The sequence below is a fragment of the Tamandua tetradactyla genome, chromosome 14, assembly GCF_023851605.1.
Source record: "Tamandua tetradactyla isolate mTamTet1 chromosome 14, mTamTet1.pri, whole genome shotgun sequence".
In the NCBI taxonomy this organism is placed as follows: domain Eukaryota; kingdom Metazoa; phylum Chordata; class Mammalia; order Pilosa; family Myrmecophagidae; genus Tamandua; species Tamandua tetradactyla.
The window spans coordinates 21,405,295-21,427,703 of record NC_135340.1 but is presented as its reverse complement, the minus strand read 5'-3'; the positions used below and the strand labels follow the sequence as shown (position 1 = coordinate 21,427,703).

The 22,409-nt window shown below is 37.7% G+C and overlaps 1 protein-coding gene across 11 annotated transcripts in view; it reads left to right on the top strand.

Annotated features, from left to right (window-relative positions):
• AKAP6 (A-kinase anchoring protein 6) overlaps positions 1 to 22,409 on the top strand; it is a 661,506-nt gene that overhangs the window by 521,503 nt on the left and 117,594 nt on the right. For all 11 annotated transcript variants that reach the window (XR_013162220.1, XM_077126982.1, XM_077126983.1 and 8 more), the window contains one exon: positions 15,051 to 15,199. Coding sequence is in view for 10 of the 11 variants with exons in the window: in XM_077126982.1 (XP_076983097.1) it covers positions 15,051 to 15,199 (149 nt within the window). In the remaining variant the exon portion in view is untranslated. The remainder of the gene's footprint in view (positions 1 to 15,050; positions 15,200 to 22,409) is intronic.

Below are 22,409 nucleotides of genomic sequence, written 5' to 3'. Positions count from 1 at the left end.
TTTGACCATTTATAAAACAGTTTCATTTTTCCTTGGTTCCTTATGATTTGAACGATCCTATATTAGCTGTTATGTAATGTTCAAATATCCTTCCCTAATATGACCTTGAAAATTCCACTTCCCACCATGGTGTGGAATGTCATAGATCGCCCCCCAAATCTTAGCTCAAATTCTCCAGGATTGAAGTGTCATAGAAACCTGCTAAAATTAAATATCATCACTTTAAATTAAAATACTTAACATAGAAGCTTAATATTCTTCAGGGATTTTCCTATTTGCAACTCTTAAATAATTCCAATTTACCTCTTGACTGAAAGAATCTCAGAAAGACTTTGGTCAAAGCATCCCTTTGACCAATACTTAACAAGTCTTTTTAATATGACCAGTTACATCTAACCTCTCAGATTGGCAACCTGAAGTGTTTGTCAGCAATGGCCAGGGGTCTCTGCTTTCTACAAGGACATCACTTCTCTTTAAAGCCTTCTACTGTGATAATTCATGAGCCTTCAATCAGCAACCCATTCATTCATTCAGTCAGTCAACACACAATTTTCTGGGCACTGGGGATACAGTTGTAACCAAGACAGATCTGTAGAATTTACATTTCAGGGGGATATATGGACCAAAAACAGCAAACATGTAACCAGGAAAAAATCACCCAGCCAAGGCATGAAAGATGACTCTCAGGGATCTTTCTGTACTGTGAGATCAACAATGCCATCCTGACGAAAAGGGGAAAAAGAAGTATAACAAATAAGGTGTCAGTGGCTGAGAGAGTTCAAATAGAGTTGAGAGGCTACTCTGGAGGTCACTCTTATGCAAGCTTTAGTTAGACATTGCTCCCTCTCATAGCTTGCCAAACCCCAACCAAGGCCATTCCTGCCAATCCTAAAGAACACCTGGGGCATTATGTGAGATTCTACAAAGGTTCCAAGCACTGGGGTAACTTTCCAGAAACCTACAACCTCCAGATGGGCCCCTGAGGTAGATAAGCCCTGAAATACAGAGGGACCGGCCTATCCCATATTATTGACAGCCCCTTCCAACATGAAAAAGTTAGAATGGGCATAGCTCAAATACCCCTGAAGAATGGGAGAAAGATCAAAGGTGATGATGGAGTTACACAGAGAAGGTAGCGTTTAACAAATGAGTATGATTGTCGAATCATTATATTGATACTTCTTTTAGTCTCTAGTATCTTAGAGCAGCTAGAAGTAAAAACCAAAAATTTTGAAATTGTAACCCATACCAAACTCTGAAGTCTCTTCTACAACTAAATGTTGTGATGTGCTTTGATGTTTATTGCTTTTTTGTATATATGTTATTTTTCACAAAAAAGAAAAAAAATAGTTAGGATTCAAGTCCCATATAAGGGAACTTTCTGCCAGAAATAATCAGCCTGCTAATCCCTGGATAGGAACTCAGTGAGACTGGAGAGCTCAAACACAAAGAGTGGAGCCTGGTCCCAAGAGGAATTCACCGAGGACTCTGAGGAGACAGAAAGGCAGAGAATACAGTGGGTTCCAGCAGACGCCATGCCTGTCATCCAGGTTATTCAGAGGCATCAGTACTTTCCTTTGGATTCCTTCATGTTCAACAAGATAGCTGTAAAAATAAAAACTCAAGAAAAAAATCACACAGCCAAATAAATATGATAATTGTAAGTTATAGTAAATGTTAGGAAGGAAACAGACAAGGCCTGAGAGAGATGATAACATGGAATACCTACCTTAGATAACATAATCAGGGAAGGAAGTGATATTTAAACTGAAACCTAAAGGATGTGAAAGGGTTAGCCATGTACAGAGGAAAGGAGGGAAATTCTTGGCAGAGGGAACATCATGTCCAAGTAGCAAGGAGATTGGTTAGTTCAAGGAATTGAAAGAAATCGAGTACAGCTGGAGTGTGTGGCAAAGCGTGAGAGCTCAGTAGGGGGGTGGAGTGATGGGCAGTGAAGGTCAGAAAGGACAGAACCTTGAAGACTCTGAAACCCAAGGAGAGGGGTGTCTGCAGGATATTGGTCGAGAGGCTGAGGTCAGATGCTCCTTTCGTTAGATTTCAAGCATAACATAAAATACCCACCTTTGTTTTTTTGGATGCATGGTCCTGGAATCTCACCACATGGAAGATGAGAATTCTACCACTGAACTGCCTGTGCACCCCCACCTTTGTTTTTATGACTAGCCCTTTGGCTTAGGAGATAGACATACTTCATTTTTTTTTAACCTTGCCCCTAAGATAAAGAGAGAACAGATAAAATATATGGAAGGTGTAAAAGTGAGAAGATAACAGGAGAATATAGCTATTTTGTTTATCCTGTTCCTTATTTATAACAAGTATCTGGTAATTAGGAATCAGGCCATCAAGAAAGAAAACATGCATAATTTTTTTCAGTCTATGAATAATTGCAGAAAGCCTAGTGAGCATTTTCAAGAACAACTAAGCAACAAGGCAAGCCTTACAAGTCCTAAGAAACAATGATGTTCAGTCTATGTAGCCACAAAGTTGACCCAAATGCACGAGAATTACTGTTGCTGAGTTTTGTGCAAGTGTGTGTGCGTGTCCGTGTGTGCACACGCAGCAGTGTCACCAATCTATCAGAAACGAGTCTCAGTATACCCTTATGAGATTTAGTGACTTTCAGAAAGAAGGGAAGAGTTGTTGGCTATGTTTTGCATTTTAGATTGGGTCTTAGAGTTTCATTTTTGAGGCCATTATTATACTTCAACCTACAAAAGAATTTTAAGTCAAGATTTTAAGAACATTTCACTTTGGGTTCTGTGAGCGCTATTCTGATAGTCATTCATCACGCTTATCACATACACTTACTTTTCCCTGACCCTTCTACCCTGTATTCTCCTCATCCCACTTTCCCTCTTCAGACCCATCCCCTGGGGTCTCCTCTCTGGTTGGCCTAAGCCAGCCTCTGAGGCTCTGAGGTCTTTCCTGGCTGTTGAAAATGAGGCCCCATAGGAAATCCCAGTCTCACATACTCTTCTCTTAAATTCTGGGAGAGAGGCCAGTATGAGTCTTAGGCACAAGTGAGGGAGGGAAACGGTCATGATTTGGGGGTATTTTTCCAGGCTGGCTCCACCTCAGCCATGCCAATAGATTTCCACCCATAACCTTTAATAAAGTTGTTTTGTAGATGAATGCATTTCAGGCTCTAAGTAAAGAATATTGAAATTATTAAATGAGCTTGGAAATGTGTATTATGTTAAAATGTTAATATTCATAGATATCTAAAATGGATTAGTATATAAAATGGCTTTCCAATTCAACAGCTAACAACAGTGGGAGTAAGTGGTGGGAAAGGAAAATGGGGCAGTCTTGTGTGGATGCTGTCACATATGGCTTTGAGAATTACTGGAATATTCCAATTCAATATTTGGGCTTACTCATAGTAAGCTTCCTTAGCTTCCATTACATTTGCCAATTAAATATAATTATGTACCTTTGCCTTATTTTTATAACTTCAGTGAATTGATTAATAACCGATCTATTAAGAAGCAAAATGTTTTTCCTAAAAATTTAGTATTTCCTGCAAATATACTGTTTTAAATAAGATGTCTATTATAAGTTTAAAATGGCTTTTTCTGATTTTCTTCTCTTTGTCTTCAAGTATTTCTCATTTATCAGTGGGTCATACCTCAGTATAATATCTAGATAAAATGTATTTCCCTCCTTTTAAATACTTTTATATTCTCATCTGTTTTTATGGCATGTTACTGCGTGTCTCCAGAGGCACACAGCATTTTTATTTTCAAGTAAATTTATATTAGTTACAGTCTCCAGCTGTTTTAGATATAGGATCATTTCCTGTTGGTACTGTTTCCAGGACAATTCTTTTTTCCCCCCTCACAAAAATGAAAAATGTAATTTAACAAAGACATCCTATAATTGCCTTCATATCTAGTAAGGTATCTAGCAATCTAAATACTTTATTTTATTTAAAACATCTGTCTACATAATATCTAGTGATTGTCCAGTGCTATATCATGCTTGGGAAAGGCAGCTGCTGCCATTTTTATTTCATTTATAAGAAACCAACAAAAATTTCTTCTTAATATTAAGTCTTCTGCCACTAGATCGTATGAGCTATTTTTTTTTCTTAAATAAGGATAGCTTGCCATTTTGGTGCTTGCACATTATTAGTCATCTTCAAATTGGGAAAGATCATGATTTAAAAATTCACTATGGAAGCATTCTGTTAAGTATAGAAGGCTTTTGTTGTGCATGTGTGTGCATGTATCTCTGTGTATGTATGCATTTATAATAAAATGGTGGCATTCAGCTCTATTCATATAACTATACTCAAACTGGAATCACATTTTAATTGCTAAGCTTTTTAGAGTCATTTTTTCTATAGTTTATTTTCTTTTCATTTACAAAAATGTGAAGTCTTTCTTATTGTTATGTCTTTCTGCTGATTAGAGCAGTCAGTTAATATTTTCTTGTTGTTTTTCAGAAAATGCATGGAGAAAGATGGCAGATTCCATAAAAGTCCTTTGTCTTGAGGGCGATATTGAATTTTGCTTGTAGAGAAAGCCATTTGTAAACTCATTTATTGTGCATGACCCACGGAGCCTAAAATGAAATGTTTAACTTTTAATAGATGGTATCAATTTAGGCTCAGCCAAGTGCCAGAAACAACAGACACCCAGACTTACGATAGTATGTCTAAATGAGAAAGTTTACCTTTTGCAGGGGAAGTAATCAAAATATTCCTTTTTGGAACACTAAGCCTATGAAAGGGAAATGATTATGGTTCCCTACTGACATACTGTTGTGATTGACAGGAAAAACCAACATGCATGCCACCTGAGACATCTTGTTCAGGAACTTTCTGGAGGGTGGTAAATTGGTGTTGGCACAAACACAAAAAAATAAAATGACTTGATTCAGCACTTTTCAGTTCTAAATCCCTGAACACTAAAGAAAGAAGTAAATATTCATCAAATGATCAAAATTTATATTGATTTTTATTCTCCATTAGCAGCTCAAAGTCGAGATTCTTGACAGGGTGGATGTCGGTTTGAATGATTCTCTTTGAAATGAGGTTATAAGCACTGAGCTGAGTGCTGCCGTGCATTCCTGAACCGTGGTCCTGATTATTAGAGCCCTAGGAGGCTAACGTTTTAAAAGAGCAGTAGAAAGGCACACTTGTTCGGTTCTGTTTTGATAACTAAATTGTTATTATTAGTATGTAAAGTAATTCTTGTTGCTCCTGCTGCATTCCTTCCTTTCTATCACCATCTAAGGGCAACTATTTTATAGAGTTTCAAAGGAACTGGAGTGCACATCGTAGTCACAGAGTTAATAACAGCATTTGCCAGCATAATTGTGCTTGGGAAGGAACTGCCAGTCCTGCAGGGCAAGAGAAGCTGAGATTGTATCTTCACGTTATACATCTTTAATTTTTAGTTTCTGCCAGAAAGTAAATAAGGATTTGCTGTAGTGGATTTTGGATGATGGGGATAAGGATGCAGCCATAGAATATAAACACTGTGTCATTGTGCAGAGATATGCTAAAGAAATAGTAATGGAGAGACATAGAAAATTCTAATCATCCCCTCCAGTCCACACAGTGCAATCATACTCCCCCCCCACCCCCTGCCATATCTCATGACATGGAATGTTGCATTTTTAATAAGCTTAACTACTTGCATTAGAAAGGGGAAGGGGGGAGTGGATGAAGTTCTTCAAATGCAATCCTGTGATTTTTTTTCTTTATATTTGTTAGGTAGAGGTTGCTGCTATTTTTTTTAATAAACATCTCATTCATCTTTAATCACCATCCCCCCTCTAAAATGGAGGAATAGGACATTTTTCTGCACACAAAACAAATGTAGAAGAAATGACGGAAATAAGGTTAATGCTAATTTTTCTACGTTACCTAAATGCTTACCACTTAACAAATATCATTTAGGACATAGCTTTAGAATTGAATTTACTAAACATTATAAAGTGAATGTTTTTAATGGCTTGGAAACTCTATCAAGCCAATAGAAAATAAAGATGACCTCTTAGAGATACAAATGTAATATTTTTTACTAAATCAGATATCTCTTGCAGTTGTCCTGATTTCACTGGCCATAATATCTATAAGTAAACTTTGAAAAGCCTGAGGCTACATCCTTTCCAGATGCCAATATAGTCAGGGAAGTTTGTATCCTCATTTACAGACATTAGTATATAAAATAGTCTTTGTTGAGTAATAATGCTTAAATAGCTTTAGGATTCTTTATTAAATGTTTATATATATTTAATTTTTAATAATGGGTAAAATGGTGGCTCAGTAGCAGAGTTCTCGCCTGCTGTGCCAGAGACCCGGGTTTGATTCCAGGTGCCTGCCTATGCCAGAAAAATAAATCTTTTTAAAAAAAGCAGTATATAATGGCAGCTCATTTTGATGCTTAAACACTATATAACATTTGAGATTTTAACTGTATGTTTTATTTTGAGGGTTTTTATGTCTAGGATTTGGGATTGTGATACCAGTTTAATAAATGTTTAAATGTAAAAAAAAATTATGTAAAATACAATTTTTAATATTTTTATAACTCTTATCCAAGGAATATTCTAAAAAAATTTACTAATTGTTTCTTTGGCAAGCGTTTTGGAATGTAATATTGGACTTATCCTAGAACAAAATTTTTTGTTCCTATTAGTATGATTTCTTATAATTCTAGCTTATACGTTTCCTGAGGGCAGGCACCATATCTGACCTAGATTTGTATAAGGCATGATGCCCTTACATGTAAGAGACACTTTTTTGAATGAATAAATGAAGGCCCTTATCAACTTTAACTAAGAGAAATACCTTGCTCCTTTTAGTCCTCTGACTCCCTCCTCCGACTCTGTAGAAGATTTGGCTCACTCTACTCCATCATGCACAAAGGACTGCAGGAACAATGTGAGATTCTCACTTGTAGTGATGCCAAATGTTGTTCATATTTAGTGAGAACAAAGTTAACCATGGATATGTGAATAACTGTCATAAGTGGGTTCATTTCTGTACTTTATATTCACTCCATAGCTGAGTTATTTTAGGGAGCTATGAACTACCAACAGCAGGGCAGTAAGAGCAAAAACGCCCCCAATAATCAGGATTTGGGGGTTAAAAAAGGCACCATGGAGTTAACAACTCTAGATCCAGGAGAACATTGCAAACAAAAACCTGGAGGTTTCCATGTATTCTAATAAACCCTCAAGTCCTTGGCAGGACCTGTAGGGGTCTTAAGCTCTGAAGCTTTTAGCTTTGGAATATGGTGCATTAAAGAAGCATATTAGGTACCAGGTGGAGATGTGGACAAGGTAGTTGGTTGCCCAGGGCCCACATTTAGGACATCGGGACTGGAGCTGTGAATATGAGAGTCACTGGGGTCTAATGATTGTCAAACTTTGAGACTAGGAGGAAAGATGGCCAGGACTGAGGTCCGGGACACACCAACGTTTTGATGTTGGAGAAATGAAGAACTATCAAAAGGGACTAGAAGGCAGCAGCTAACAAGGGAATCCAAGAGTGTGGTGCCCTGACAGCCAAATGAAGACCATGTTTCGAGGAGAAAGTAGTGACCAACTATGGCAAATCCTGAGACCTGAGAGAAGTCCAGTGAGCTTGAGGACTGAGAACTGATTGCTGGCGTGGGGAATGTGGAAGTCACTGGTGACTTAGCTGAGCAATTTCAGTGGCGTTTTGGGAACCAAGGCCCGATTGGAGTGCATTCATGAGAAAAGAGAGGAGAAAATTGGAAATGATGAATATAGATAATGCATGTAAAAGTGGTTTTGTTATAATGGAGAACAGAGAAATGGGGCTTTAGCTGGAGGGAGATTCCTGTCAGTTAGTGTCAAGATGATGTTTCCTTTTGTTAACCATAGGAAAATCAACAGCATATTTGTTTCCAGCTATGCTAATAGGAATGATACAGTGGAGAGGAAAAACTTGATGATGCGGGAGAGGGCCTATTTGTGGGGTGATATCTTTGTTTAGAAAAAGAGGAGATTTGGTGTATAAGTGGAGGTGATTGGCCTTAAAAGAAATAGGGACCGTTCATGCATAGAAACAGGAGTGAAGGCAGAGGACCTGGACCCAGAAGCAAGTAGAGGGGGACATGCAGGCATGGAAGCCTATGAAGTACAGTGTGAGTGAACAGAGACCAACAATGGCGTAAGTAAATTAATTTTAACATTCTCAGCATGCTTAACCCAACAAAGGGTGCTAGGACATGCAGTGATAATGAAATCATTGCTATTTCTGTCAGTGCTTTATAGCAAGGATAAGGCTTATGTCTGTTTGATTATAAAAATGATTGTTTTAATCCTTAAAGATTGTTAGAGTGACTGCAATTTCCTCAGATTTATAGTGGGCTAACTATTTTCATGTAAGTTAAATGTAGAAGACCAGAAGACATAGATAGTTGGAAAATTAGGCACCAGAGATCATTGAATTTGGCTCACCACATACCAAACCAAATTTAAATAAAGTATTTTAGAATGCTGTGTCTTGTATCCTGATGAAATTATTAATTTGTAGTCTAAATTTGAAAAAGAGCTCTAATGATTTAGGCTCTAGATGCATATAAAATAAATGGGTAAACATACTACTAATGATAAACATCAGAACAATAGTGCTAAACTTCAGGTGAGAAGACTGTTTTCTAATTTTATCCTATTAAGGGTCTGTTAGGGATTACTAGAATCTCTTAGACATTTCTTCTGTTTGAGATGTTGAGTTTCCCCTGGTAGGAACCATTTATTCCCTCCTTAAGGCAGTGTTCTCAAAGTTCGTCAGGGGGCAAGAGCTATGTGATATATTTGGACTAGTCCTTTGGAATATTTGGACTAATCTATCTTGCCTTGACAGAAAAAGGGAGATAGAGGAAGATTAAAACCATCACAGAGACAATGGTGGTTTCTCTCGACACTTCGTTATGCCCAGGATTCCTTAATATGACATCCTTCAGTTTGTCTGCTTCTACTGTAAGCTCATCTAAATGTCCCAAAGCTCCAGCCACTGTTCCCTGAACACGTGAAGTCCTTCCATAACTGAGCATTTGAGCACATACAGGACTAATCCTATAAAGGCATCCATTCACTTCTTCATCTGGCAAAATCATATCCATACTTCCAGATCTGGTTCAAATGCCATCCCTATCAAGATTTTACTGCTCATTTTCCACCTGCAAGCAATTATTTGGCTTATTCCCCATCCTCCCACACAATCATTTCACTTGGCAGACCATATTATAGTTATCTGGTGACATGGAACTCCCTCTGGGAAAGGACCATGTTTTATTCTTTTACCCTACAGCTCCTGGTTCAGTTCCTGGTACATGATAAAAACTCAGTGATCATATGATTAGTAAATAGATGGATGCATGGATGTAAAATTCATTCATTCAACAATAATTTACTGAACCCTAATCATTCTCTATGTACTACCAAGATGCCAGAAATACATAATGGCAAAGGAGGCAGATGCTGTCCTTTATGGATCTTGGAGTCTAGAGATAGAGAACTAAAAAGTGTAAACAATAAAATACAAGAATTTAAAATTATGATATATGTGATGAAGAAAACTAACAGCATTGTAAAACAGAGGAAAATGGAGTTGATCTACTTTATATGGTGGTCAGGGTAGGTCTCTCTGAGACGTAACATGCCATAGGATGAGAAGGAATTAGTTGGAGAATGTTCCAAGAGGAAAGTAACAATATGTGCAGCGATACTGAGGCAGGAAAGAACCTGGAACATTTAAAGAACTGAAAGAAGGCAAGTATGACAAGGGTATGGTGATCAAGAAAGAGACTAGTAGAAAATGAGATATGAGGTAGATGGAAACCGAATCTTATAGGCCATGGGGAGAAGTTTGGTTTTTAGATTTGAATGCAGTATGAGACCAGCTCATGTTATATTCAGACCACTCCAGCCACTGTAAGGAAAGAGATTGGAGGGAGGGTATGTTAGAAGACAATTACTTTACTACCAATGAGAGATGATGAAGGCGTGGATCATTTTGGAGGCAGTGCAGTTTGGAGAGAACCAGACAGAATAGAGAGATGTTTTGGAAGAGGGATCAACACAATTGAAGGCTTACCTGATTGTGGGGATTGGAGGAGAAGAAGTCGAAGAGAACTCACGGGTTTCTGATCTGAGCAACAGATAGTGCCATTTACTTAGAAGGAGAGGCCTAAATCTCTAAAAGGTTTAGGGGATATGGTAAGATGAGAATGAAGAGTTCTGTGTTGAACAACTATGCCTAAAGAAAATCCAAGTGAAAATTTCAGGTGGTCAGTTGGATGTATAGATATGGTACTCGTGTGAGAAGGATGGAAACCATCACTAAATAGCTGGTGTTTAAAGCCATGGAAGAGAGTATCATTAAAGAAAAGAAGCCCAGAATCAAGCTGTGAAACAACATACGAGGGATCTTTTGCTATGACTCATAAAGATCAATCAATTAACAATATATGAAACAGACTTGGGGTTGGTAGAGAAGGAGGGAAGTAGAGCGGTTGAGAATCCTCACAGTGTACCAGCCAAAGGGTAGTGCAGGTCTGACTACAGTACATGAGAATTGACCCTTTTTCTCTTCTCATCGTACTTTCTCCCATGGCATTCTTTTTAAAAATATTTTTATTGACAAATCTTGACACAATATAGTCCAAACATGAAGTCCATACAATCAGTGGCTCACAATATCATCACATAGCTGTGTATTTATCACCATGATCATTTTTAGAACATCTGCATCACTCCAGAAAAAGAAATAAAAAGGGAAAAGAAAAAAACTCATACATCCCGTACCCCTTACCCTTCCCTCTCATTAACCTCTAGCATCTCAATCTACCCAATTTATTTTACCCTGCATCCCCCCTATTATTTATGTATTTTAATCCATATTTTTAATTCATCTGTCCATACCCTGGATAACAGGAGCATCAGACACAAGGTTTTCACAATCACACAGTCACACTGTAAAAGTTATATCTTTATACAATTGTCTTCAAGAATCAAGGCTTCGGTGTTGAAAACAGTTCGACAGTTTTGGGTATTTCCCTCCAGTCACTCCAATACACCATAAACTAAAACGGGATATCTATATATCACATAAGAATGATCTCCAGGATAACCTCTTGACTCTGTTTGAAATCTCTCAGCCATTTAAACTTAATTTTGTCCCCTTTCTCGGTTCCCCCTTTTGGACAATAAGTCCCCCTCAATCCCATGATTTCAGGTCCCAGCTCATCCTGGGAATTCTGTCCCACATTGCCAGGGAGATCCACACCCCCTGGGAGTCATGTCCCTTGCAGGGAGTGGGTAGTGAATTCACCTGCCGAGTTGACTTAGAGAGAGAGGCCACATCCAAGGAACAAAAGAGGTATTCTGGGGGTGACTCTTAGGCATGTTTATAAGTAGGCTTAGCCTGTCCTTTGCAGGAATAAGTTTTCATAGTAGCTGAGCCCAAGATCTAGGACTCAGCCTATTGTTATGCCCACTGCTTGAGAGAATATCAGAAATTCTCCAAATGGGGAAGTTGAATATTTCCTCTTTTCTCCCCAGTACTTCCTTATTCACTGCCCAGATTTCTCTGGGATATATAGAGGCATCACACTAACCTGGACAAACCAACAAGATTTCATGCCCTACTCAAGATTCCATGTGCTTATGGTATTCAACTAAACTGACCATACAAGTTAAATTTTACCAAATAAACATTTCTCCCTATGGTCTCACACAGACTTTGATGTTTTAAAATATGGATGATGTCATACTTTACCCTGGATTCTCATCTGTCCCAGTCCTATCCAGATCAGCTTCATTGATATCTCTAGTTGAAGTCTGATCCCTTTTTACAATTTTTTAAACGGTTCCTGTATGAGGTTCCCAGCTCATCCCAGGAAGATATGAAAGTATCTTCACATCTTTCATATCTTCAGTGCTCTAACTCTGAGTCTCAGGTGTCACATAAGTACTTGAATTTTTTAGGATCGACCAGGTTATATACAAATAGCTCAGTATCTCAGAATTGAGAAATAACAGTTACAACTCCTGAATATATGTGACTATTATAAGAATTTACAATCTAGGACCCTTTACAATAGGCCCCAACCCAATAAACCATGCTCTTGACTTCAGTTCACTGTTTTTATATTATCCCATGGTATTCTTATTTCATAATGTAATGTCAATCATTGCCTCTAGACTTATATATCAATCTTATTATTCCTACGTGCTTACTGAACAGCACATACTGAATGTCTCACCAATACTCAAACAAAAAGATTTAAATTCAGCTTATTTCTTAAATCCACCCATAGTGTTCTTCCATGCTCCCTGTTCTCCTTGATAGCATCACAGGCCTCTCAGTGACTCAGGAATGAAAAAGTCTTTTATTCCTTTCATCACTCAGTCTTGTTCCCTTTTATTTTTCTTACCGAGCCAAATCCCATTGATTCCAGGTCTTAATATTATTTAATCAGAATGTTTCCATTTGTATAAGTCACTTTAAGAGAGTCTCCATTATTATCATAGATACTAATACAGTACTTTTACCCAGAGATTCAGTATAATTGTATTTTCTTCGAATCTTTTTTCTAAAAATTTCTCTTTGGACAGATATATGGTACGAGAAAAAGTTAAGACAGTCTACCGGGAGATTTAGACTAGCAAAGCCATTCAACCTTAGCAGAAGGAAATACTTTGGTTCTATTTTTATCATCAAGCCTAGGAATGAATCACTGAAAACAGAGACAGAAGTTAGAGATGAATATGAAAGACCTAGGCCATCTAATTCATCTCCTTGTTAGTGCAGGGAAATTTCCTACGTCAAATGCCTGTGAGATATCGTGCAATAGAAGTCTTAGAGTGCAACATTTCAATCATTTTTGTAAGATGACTAATTATCTTTCAAGTTGCTCTTGGTGCAGTTCTCTGAACTCCTTTCCATCTACCCCTGCCACACGAGAAGTGTTTTCCTTTGCACACAGAAGTGACTGAGGATCACAAAGGGTGAACACTGACTGTTTTTCCACGGTGGTATGGAGTTTGCATTAATTGGCCTCCCTCTTTGTGATACTTTGTGTGATCAGTTGTGCACGTTTGTGGGGTCATTACCCAGAAGGAGCAGTTGTCCAGCCTGCTTAGACTGGTTAAAAGCTAACGGGAGCCCTTGGAAATCAAGCCTACCCCTTGGCACCATTAGCACGGATGCGTTATTCCACTGGAGAGATGAAAGAAATTCTTAGTGTAGGACAACCTCCTCTTATGCCCTATTGCTTTGCATTTGTGTGTGTGGGGGGGACTGTTAGGAGGTGTTTTATCTTTAAAACTCTTTGACTATTATTTAATATCTCTCTGTTATCCCATATTTATCACATAAGAATATTGTAAATCTTTTAAAATATATATTCTAAGTTGTTTTTTTCCTAATTGCTGACTCTATATTCAAGTTTATATATGTTATATATGTATTTATATATTCCTAGGTCTCTAGATATTATTCCTCCAGGGTCCATGATGTTTGCAAACCTTATGTTTGGGACTTTTCTATGTATGCCATTAACGTGGTACAAACCTCCTCATCTAGATAATTAATGAAGATGGTAAATAACACTAGATCTAGTGTTTCCTTTGTGTCTTCCCACCAGCAGCATCTCCTCCCCTCCTCCCCAACTGGATATACTCCTTGATGTCATTTTTAATCTGCATGACTGTATTCTAATTTAAGAACAATTCACATGGGACTTCTGAACTGATGTCTAAAAGTTTGATTATAGGAATGTAGTAATTTTAACATCACTTCTTTAAGTTCTTGGCAATCTAGAACCATTGTAACTAGCTTCTTATGAAAGCAACAACATAGGAACTCCAGGATGGTTTGAGTTTTACTTTTCACAAGCTTGCCATTTCTTTAGAGAGCTCTGTTTTGCCTGGTTAAGCAGCTGCCACTTTAGAACCCTCTCTCTTTTTCTCCATGTTGAATTTGTAAAATTAAGAGTCATGGAAAATCCTGATTGGCTCTGGACACTAAGAGAGGAAGGTCATGCCTAACTCAGAGTTTTCTCGCATGTTACAGAATTCTGGCTACTACCCAAAAACTGATGCAGAACTGTTTTGCTTAGGAGGATATGCAATTAAATTACAAAGAGGTAGCTTATCAGAAATATTAATGAACACGCTTGGATTTAGTGAAGCATAAAAAAAGAAAATAATAGTTTCTTTAGTCCCGGCTGCACATGAACTTGGCATTGCCCATTCCCCTTCATCCCAAGTAAGCATGCCACAGAGAAACCTTCATTCCCCATCTCATCTGGTGTTCTAGAGAACCCTGAAGCCACAGGGATCACAACAGCTGCAATAAATAAAGCAGTACATTTCCATGCCAAATATTATTCAGAATTCTTTTGGCTTTGGTTTGATAGAAAACAGCATGGTGAACTTACTACCTCTCTTTTATTATACTGAGCTGCAAATAACTGCAAAACCTTTATGGAAGCAGAATCACTCTTCCCTCTATTTTAAAATGATTAAAACAATTATATAGGGAACCAAAAATATATATAAAGGAAGTTGTGGGCACTATTGAAGAGGTACTAGAATTAGTATTCTAAGCTTTTTTTATTCTGCTCAGGAAAGATAATAGAGAATTGTTCCCAGTATGTGTCCATGAAAATGTATGGGTTGGGCAGGAATCTTTAAATAATAAATGTTACATATGTGGCAATAAGAAAGAATGTTTTAAGGAATTTCACAGAATTTTTATATAAAGTATCATCATACAGTATTAAGATCTTAGGGATATTTTGTGATATTTACTGAGTCTTCGGAGAATTCATTTATTCAGGTCATATTTTAAGGAGGAACAAATATGATTTCAGTCTACATTATAATTCTGTAATATGCCCAGCTGATTGCATTACATCCAGCCCCAAAAGGAGCGATATATGATATGAGCAATTCCCTTTCTTTGAGTTGTTATACCTCTCTTGAAATGCATTCCTTCTGGATTAAAAAAAAGTATTTCTCTTTGTTTCTCTCTCCAGGCTGAGGTTCAACTATGCTACCTGGAAGCACAAAGAGATGCTGTTGAACAGATGTCCCTGAAGCTGTACAGCGAACAGTACACCAGCCGCAGCAAGAGAAAAGAAGAGTTTGCTGATATGTCAAAAGTTCCTTCAGTGGGTAGTAATGGGTAGGGAACTTTTCTTCTTGTTTTATTCTCACTAATCCCTACTTTTTAATGTGATTTTTCACTAGTAGATATTTGGCAGACATTTCCTCCCTAACCAGCAGACAAAAAAAGCTCTGTAGCCTAAGCATTTATATTCTTTTCCATTCATGCCAGAATTGAAGACAGTGAATTTAATCAACCTTTGTCATCTAACCAAGAACTTCCTATCTTTATTGTTATTATCTTTTTTAAAAACAACCTTATGATCATATGAGGATTTTTGTGGTTAAGTTGTCCCAAAATATTGGCCCTTCTTCTTATAAATTATGATTTGTCTGTGTATTTCCCTCTTTTTAAACACCATGGTTTATTTTAAAGTCTCTTTAAGGAAATTTTAAACACTAGAACCTCATTGGAATCTTGGTAGAGCATCATTCTCCTGAATGACTTAGATATTTAATAGTTATATAGAGACTGTGTGCTGGCCACTTAGTGTCACATAAACACAATTGGAATAACAGACTAGTACTTGAGTTGTCTATGGTATGTGAAATGACCCGACACCTTCAATGACCCTTCAACAATTTCTTTCAGCCTAAGACATATGGCTGAATTTATATTATACTAACTACCCATAATATTGAATAGTTCAGTCATGTATTCAGATATCTCCAACTAAATTTAAAGTTATGTCAATATTACATATATATACACACACATATGTGAATTTTAAAAATCATTTCTCTCTCAATTCTGATATTTAATAGATGGCTATTAAAGAGTGAAGAGTAGTGATGAAATTTAATTATTCCATAGTTTTTAATAACTTAATAGTAATTATAATCCTAAAATTTGGAAACAGTAACCTATTTCACTTTATACATGAGCTAGACAACACAGGGGAGAAACTACTCCCCAGAGTTACGTGGTATGTTAATAATGTCGTGTAAACTACGGAGTATAACTTTAGCTAAAATATTCCTTGCAAAAGCAGGAGGGAAAAAAAGCCTTTTCATACTATTGTTTGCATTTACCTTTTAAGTGCTTATAGTTCTGACTTGATCTATAATCCTTATTTAAATTATTGGGATAACGTATTCAAATTGAAATTTAGTCTTGTAAAATGTAGGATCTAAGCATGCAAGAAAAAGATCAGAGGCATAATTCCGTTTTTATATGGGAAAGGATTTTTTTAAATTTTCAAATTTACCTATCTGTATAATTTCTTGCCCTATCAGAATACTTTTATATATAGACATATTATTTTATACACATAGACTTAATTGATTCAATAGATGTTTATTCACAAGGGGAAAAGCATAGCAGCGAGAAAGAAATAAAAGGTTAAATCTTGGCTCATGAACAATAAGCTGTTTTGAGTCCATAATGTGCTTTAATTTCTCTAAACGCCTAAATACTCTCTGGTCTACATGCAGGCACAAACTTTAGGTCACATTTTCATGTTTTCTAAAAGCCCTGGGGATTGAGAAGGCACCTCATGCTCCTGACCCCAGATTCCAAGGGTCCAACCTGAGAATTTACACTGGGCTCCACAAATCCTAAATCTGCCCTGGGAATTGCTTAGTTAACAACAAGCATTGTTCTATGAAGTGGGAGTAGGTGAACTTGCCTGATATCCTTTGTTTATGCTCCTTAGGGTGCTGAAGGCAGTACATTGTGCAGAAATTTAAGAGTGCACTAAAGAAAAGCCAGCTATTTAATACTAGGGACAAAAATCATATACTCCTTCTATTTTCTATTTATATACAAAAAAGCAGTGTTTGAGAAATGCATGTGGGTGAGGTTATCTGGGGCATCCTGCCCCTAAGACTTACTGCTCCCACAGTCAAATCCTTAATTCTGCAGCCTGAAGAACACAGCCTTGTAAAATTATCTGCTCCAATGAGACATGAACTTCATTAACTGTTCCTTTTGTGACATAGAATAAGTGATATTCCCAGTACGAATTATGGGAAAAGTGTGGGCTGTTTGGGTTGTCATTCCATATGCAGATATCTAATAAGCTAAAGAGAAAATTAAGTTGGCGATATAATTCATGTATTTTTATTTCCTCCCTACACCTATATGCATGCTAAGACATTTATTTGTACTAATGGAGTATGTTGTTGCAAAATGTGTAATGGGACTACTACAGGGAAGATTCACCTGCTTTATAAAATATTGATCTTAAATTTCTATTATAATTTCACATGGCCAAAATATTGTTTAGAAATGAATATGCTTGGCTTGGTGAAAAGGTGTGTTAAAGGGCATTATTACACAACTTATGTACAAGTATTGTATTAGTTTCCTTGGGCTGCTATAACAAAGTACCACAGACTGGTTGGCTTAAAATAACAGAAATTTACTGCCTCAAAGTTCTGGGTGTTAGAAGTCTGAAATCAAAGTGCTGGCAGGGCCATGATCCTTTTGAAGCCTGTACAAGAAAATCCTTCTTTGTCTCTTCTACTATCGGGTGTTTGCCAGCAACCCTTGTTTTTCTTTAGCTTGTAGATGCTTTTCTCCAGCCTCTGCCTTTATCTTCACATGGCCTTCTTCTCTTTGTCTCTCTTCTCCTCTTATTACCAGAACACCGATCATATTGGATAAGAGCTAACCCTAATTCAGCCTGGTCTCATCTTAACTTGACGATATTTGCAAAGATCCTATTTTCAAATAAGGATGCATTCACGATTCCATGGGTTAAATTGGGGAACACAAGTCAACCCATAACAACAATGAGCTATTTTTAATGGTCATACGAATGTGTGATAGGAGGATTTCCCTGAATGTTTGTGAGGCTCTATGAGGTCAGGTAATAGTGTATTATCTGAAGGAGACATTTGGCTGTCCCAGCAACATCTCAAAGTGGAAAACCACAGCTCCTGAAGTGTCCCACACATGCAAGTCACTGGTGATCCTCTTTGGGAGCAGAAGGTGATGCTTTTACATTCATGCCCATTGAAATGAAAGTACCTTTGGATTGTTTTGTTTCTTTTGGCTAATAAGTATTTATTAAGGGCCTACTATGTGCATGGCATGAAGCTCTGAGCAGAATTTATCAAGAACGCTTACATTTTTTGTATTTTGTGAAGTCTCAACATTTCTTTTTCTAATACCTGTTCCCATTGTTTGTCTGGTTTTATATTTTTAAAAAATGAATTTGAAAGATGTTTAATTCATTAAATAGAATCCGATTTGCTGTGAAGATTTGGCATACATTAAAAACTGTGTATTTTCTTGCATTTATAAATGAGAAAACTGAGAGGTAAAAAGCTGAGTGAAGCACATGTTCAGGAGAGTTTAACATGAAGCTAAGACCTCAACTCTGGATCCTGGGTCAGAATGCAGCAGAAGATCCTTTGTCCTCTCTCTTAGGAATTCATTCAGACCCTTGAGACACATTTTCCCCCTAAATCCTACGTAGTACATTTTCTGCAGTGTATGAACTTTTAATTATGGTATCTTCCTACAACAGAGAAATGGAAGCGTTGTAAGGAGTTTTCATTAAAGCCACAGAGGAGGTTTAGGCAAAACATTGCAAAGCAGGTTTCAGTCCAAACAAAATTAATTCATTCATTAATTTGACAATCATTATTAAGTACTTCTTGTATGTCAGGCTCTGTATGAGGTTCAGGGATTAAAAGGACAAAATGAAATGGTCCCTGCCCTTGAGATGCTCACAGTTTGGTATGAGGAGCCATATCTGTAACCAACATGTGATAAAGTATGACAAGTCGTGGAAATCTGTACAAGGTGGGGGTGGGGCTCACATAAGTAGAGCTTATTTCTGATTGATAAGAGCAGTGGGTGGAGCAGGTCAGGAAAGATGAAAGAAAGAAAGGACTCTGGAGATTTTTGAAAGAGGTCTAGATTAGGGAAAGAAATTTTCAGTGTAATCTGAACATTTACCTAACACTTACAAAGACAGTCAATAGTCTCTGCCAACATGGAATTTGCAATCAGCTCAGCAAGAGAGCATGAAATAAGCCAGTATTCACCTGTGTGACAAGTATTAGAGATGGGGAAGCAGAGGGCGCTAGGGTAGTTTAGAACAGATTCAGTGGACTTCATGAGGCAGGCCTGTATCTTTCATGTTGACCACTTTCTCTCCTGCATCTGATACAATTCCTGATGCGTTCTAGGTGCTCAGTGGATAAATAAATGGATTTATGAATTAATAAATGAAACTGGACTAGGGGCTACAAGAAAGGGAGCAAAGGTCTGAACCATCAGACTGCCTGCTATTCCTTATGACTGAAGAGAAGGGTAGAAAGTTGGAAATGGTGTGAAAAATAAAGCTGGGAAGGAAGGCAAAGCCCAGACCTTGGAGTTAGTCATTGAATTAATGGGTTCTTAACCAGGGTAGGGCATCAAGAATCACCTGTGGAGCTTATAAGGAGAAAATATCTGCTCTTTCTCCCCCCAGATTTTGATTCAATGTGCAGAAGATATGATCTTGGAGTTTCTCAAGTTCTGATGCTCACTTCTGTTGCTCCAGTGGTTCTCAAAATGTGGTTCCCAGACCATCAGCATCAGGATCTCCTGGAAATTTGTTAAAAATGTCAGTATTGGTTCCCATTCCAGAGCAGTGTACTTAAATTGGAAACTCTGGGAGTGGGGGCCAGCAACCTGCATTTAACAGGCTTTCTAGGTGATTCTGATGCTGATACATGTTGAAGATTGAGAATCACTGCCATAGGCATTGGAGACTTGGGAATTAATGGAGAATGTGGAGATTGGATTGGATACTAGAGCTAGAAAGGATCGATAAACTTCAGTGACTCATTTGATGAGAGGAATGAGGAAGAGAAAGGAGCCACTCTGATCCAGGTGCTGGCTTGAGGAGGAGAAGGAAAAGGGATATTTGGATTCACATGTCTTTGGTGTCATTTCAAATTTAATATTTATTGCACACCTACTAAGTACAGGCGGTACTAGGCCTGGGGATACAGAGGCAATGGGACAGTGAGGGTATCAGGTTATGTAAATCAGAAAAGTCTTCCACGAGGGGTATCAGGAAGGATTCCCCAGAGTCAGAAGTGACAACAGGGTGTTCCTCACAGAGGAGGCATCATGTACAAGTAGCTGGAGCCACTAAAGGACGTCCGGCTTAACTGGCATTTCTTAAAGAATATTCTGGTAGTAGTATGGAAAACAGATTGGAAAGATCAAGACTAGAGATAGAGTGCTTAGTTAAGAGGCTATCCAGACATCCAAGTGAAAAATAGTGAAGGCTCGAGCTCAGACAACAGCAATGGAAACTGAAAGAAGGACACTGAATTGACAGAGCTTGCTCACTGAATGGATGTGAAGGGTGATAGGAGGGAGTTTAAGATTGGGCTTCTAGGTTGTGCACTGTGGAAGATGGACATGACATTCACAGAGATGGAGGATGCATGGAGGAGTAGGTGGTGGGAAAGATGCTGAGTGTTTGGACAAAGATCCTTTGAGGGTCCGTGAAACATCTAAATAGATATGCCCACGAAGCAGTTCTGGACTCATGAATGTTATGCGCTCCTCAAACACCATCAAGAGTAGTGTGGTGACTCTCGGGTAGCAGAGGCTGAGAGAGACACTGCTCCTCAGCCTCAGTGAGCATAGCATTATCTTTAAGGAATGCTTGTTTTAGAAAATATGGATAACTGGGATATTTTATTTAAGTTAGAATCTTTCTCTCTGTGTTACAGAAGATTTCCAAAATAAGGACTGCATCATTGAAAATTCCAGCAGGTGTTTTGATTGGCAGGAATTGAAGACTACAGTTGACTATTATTTCCTACCTTGAAGCTGCAGGCAAAGGTTCCTGATTCTGGATATTAGAATGAGTTAGATCTGCTTGGATTGCTTCTGACTGCACAAATAAGATATTTCTTTAGGTATAGTCATATATTCAACTTAAAGGAATGGATTCCTTAAAGGAATGGAGAGAGTATATTAGGGTGAAAATTAGAGACTAAAATTCACTTTGACACCAAAATACTAAATCTTCCTAAGACTCAATATCTCAGTCTATAAAGTGGGAATACTTATCATAGTCCACTCCGTATAGTTGTTGCAGTGTTGAAATGCAATAACTATAAGGCAATGTCTAAAATACTTGGAATGTAGTACATCTGTGTAATAGATAGTAGATTAATTAAATATTTATTGAGCAACTATTATGTTGTAGCAAGTGGTGCTAGATGCTGGAAATGAAAAGATATATGACTTAATCTCCACAGTTTTCAGTACACTGAGGAAGAGAGACACAGATTCTCAGATACACCCTTAAGAAACAGTGGAGAAATTCATAATAAAGAGTATTATGAAGAGGGTATTGAAGAGGTCTACCTAATCCAGCCTGGCTGGAAGGGGTCAGAAAGGTTTAGGGAAGGAGGGAACATCTGAGCTGTCTTAGAAGGTGTATAGATATTAGCCATTAGAAGAAGGATGGGTGGAGGGAGGGTAAGGATTTCAGCCACAAGACAGTAACTATGTGGGGGGCTTAGGGGAATGTGTGTGGCTGTGTGTTGGGAAGTTACTAGAAATAATTTGATGTTGTTGAATCAGAAGAGCATGAGAATGATTCTTGTCTCTTCTGCTTGGGCTCAGGAAGGCTTCCCAATGGATCTTGGGGGACTTTTGCTCTTATGGTGAAGTTCTAGAAGTTATCTCAATCTCATCATCCATTTACCAGACTTTGTCTCACTGTGGGGGGACTGCCAATAATGAGGTACTATATGTAAGAAAATAATAGTAACCCATGCTTCATCATACAAGGTTTTCACTTAGATTTTCCTCCCAAACCCAAACAACATATATTAGTTATTCCCATGCACACCAGTTGGGACTAAGTGAGTTCTAAACAGACAAAAGGCTAAAAGTTTGGCAGGAAAGATGGGTCCATTTTCCTTTAAGACATAAAGCATCTCTGGATCTGTGTGAAAACACACAAAACCAATATATGTAAAACATCCTCAAAGAAAAGTGATATTGACAAGTGAAAACAAATACATCACTATTTAAAATACTGCATAAAGACCAAATTTGTTTCTCTAAATTAATTAAGCAATAAGATACACTGAATGACTTTGACCACCTGAGAAGAGATGTGATCACCCAGGATTTCTCTGCTTCAGAGTGATTTTTTTTCCTAGCTTTCCTTTAAGCAACAGGTCAAAAGTGTCTCTGCAGTTGGATGAGCATTCATGTTCACCTATATTTATATTCACATTCTCTCCCTCCCTCC